Source organism: Otolemur garnettii, unplaced genomic scaffold (assembly GCF_000181295.1).
Source record: "Otolemur garnettii isolate 467f Iridium unplaced genomic scaffold, OtoGar3 scaffold00070, whole genome shotgun sequence".
NCBI classification, from domain to species: domain Eukaryota; kingdom Metazoa; phylum Chordata; class Mammalia; order Primates; family Galagidae; genus Otolemur; species Otolemur garnettii.
Window position 1 is genome coordinate 10212594 of NW_003852465.1, and position 1570 is coordinate 10214163.

Genomic DNA, 1570 nt, shown 5'->3' on the forward strand with positions numbered 1-1570 from the left:
AAAAAAAAAAAAAAAAAAGAATATTCATAGGTAAAATTTTATGATTGCTGAAATTTTCTTCAAAATAATTCACCGGACAGAGCTAAGAGGAGGAAATGAGGGTACTGATAAATCAAGAATGAACATGAGTTAATAATCATAGAAGTGATAGGAGTTAGGAACCCAAACCGGGCAGGCATGTAGCTCATACCAATAGTCCCAGCAACTCTGAGAGACCAAGGCAAGAGGATTACCTAAGGTCAGAAGTTCAAGATCAACCTGGGCAACATAGCAAGACACCATCTCTACAGAAAATTTAAATATCAGCCAAGTATGACAGTGTGTGCCTATTAATACCAGCTACTCAGAAAGCTGAGGCAGGAAGATCACCTGAGCCCAGGAGTTCAAAGTTGCAGTGAGCTATGATCAAGACGCTCACTGCTTTCCAGCTTAGGCAACAGAGCAAGACCCTATCTCTTTTAAAAAATAAAAACAAAAACAAAAAAGAACCAAATAGGATTCTGCTATAAGTAAACATTTTACAATTTCCATTCATGATTCATGGAAGGAAATATAGTTAGTATCATTAATTTCAGAACAAAAACTGACATTAAGCCTTTGAAAGGCTAATAAGCCATAAAACTGACGGTTCCCCCTAGGTCATACCTCTCCAATCTTGACAGGTGTTCCTATCAGGGTGGGAATGCAGGGAAGGGGACAGCGGTCCCGACACTCTGGATGAGATACCACACGACAGTCTCGACACTTAAGAGAGAGCTTGCCAAATTTTATCCGCTTCCCACATGGAACACAGGATTCAGGTTTAATAACCTGAGATAAAACAAAGCACATAGAACAGAGTGGTATGAATTAGAAAACTGTCATCATCAACTAACATTTATTAAGTACTTAGAATATGCCAAAAAAATTTTTAAGCCCTTTACACATAATCAACTTAAGTAATTCTCATAATAATCCTACAAAGTAAGTTATGTTTTCTTCACTTTAAGATGAAGAAACAGAAGCAAAAAAAGAAGGAAAGTAACTTGCCTAAGATCACTCACCTGGAAGGCAAAAGTATATAGTAGTAGAAAGAACTTGTTAACAAGAAGTCAGAAAACCTGAATGTTAAATCTGCCACTTACATGTGGCTCAAACAAGTCAGCTAACTCCTCGGAGCTTCCACTAATTTCCTTGGGTTTTTAATGAGGAAATCACACAGTATAGACTTAAAACATTTTGAAAATCTAATGTGCTACATTCAAGAATAAAATGTAAACAACATTTATCACTAAAAAGTACAAACAATTGCTTCTGAAAGCTTCTTTAATTTAATATTATTCACAGAATGAAAAGACACACATCTTCCATAACCAGTAATTATTCCAGAAAGTGGGATTGAAAAAAGGAAGGAAATTTTACAATTAACTTTTTAACACTCAAGCATTTAAGTTTGTTCCTGGTACACATTACTTTTATAATTAAAAGCAAAGAAGGGGGTGGCACTCGTATAACTTAGTGGGTAGGGCGCTGGCCATATACACCTGGGCTGGAGTTCAAACCTAACCCAAGCCAGCTAAAACAACAATGA

At 36.4% G+C, this 1570-nt stretch overlaps 1 protein-coding gene across 1 annotated transcript in view; it reads right to left on the reverse strand.

Annotated features, from left to right (window-relative positions):
- The window catches only part of LOC100965954 (rac GTPase-activating protein 1), a 12492-nt gene that overhangs the window by 8689 nt on the left and 2233 nt on the right, over nt 1–1570 (reverse strand). The window contains exon 5 of the mRNA XM_003793650.2: nt 646–810. Within this exon, the coding sequence (XP_003793698.2) occupies nt 646–810 (165 nt within the window). The remainder of the gene's footprint in view (nt 1–645; nt 811–1570) is intronic.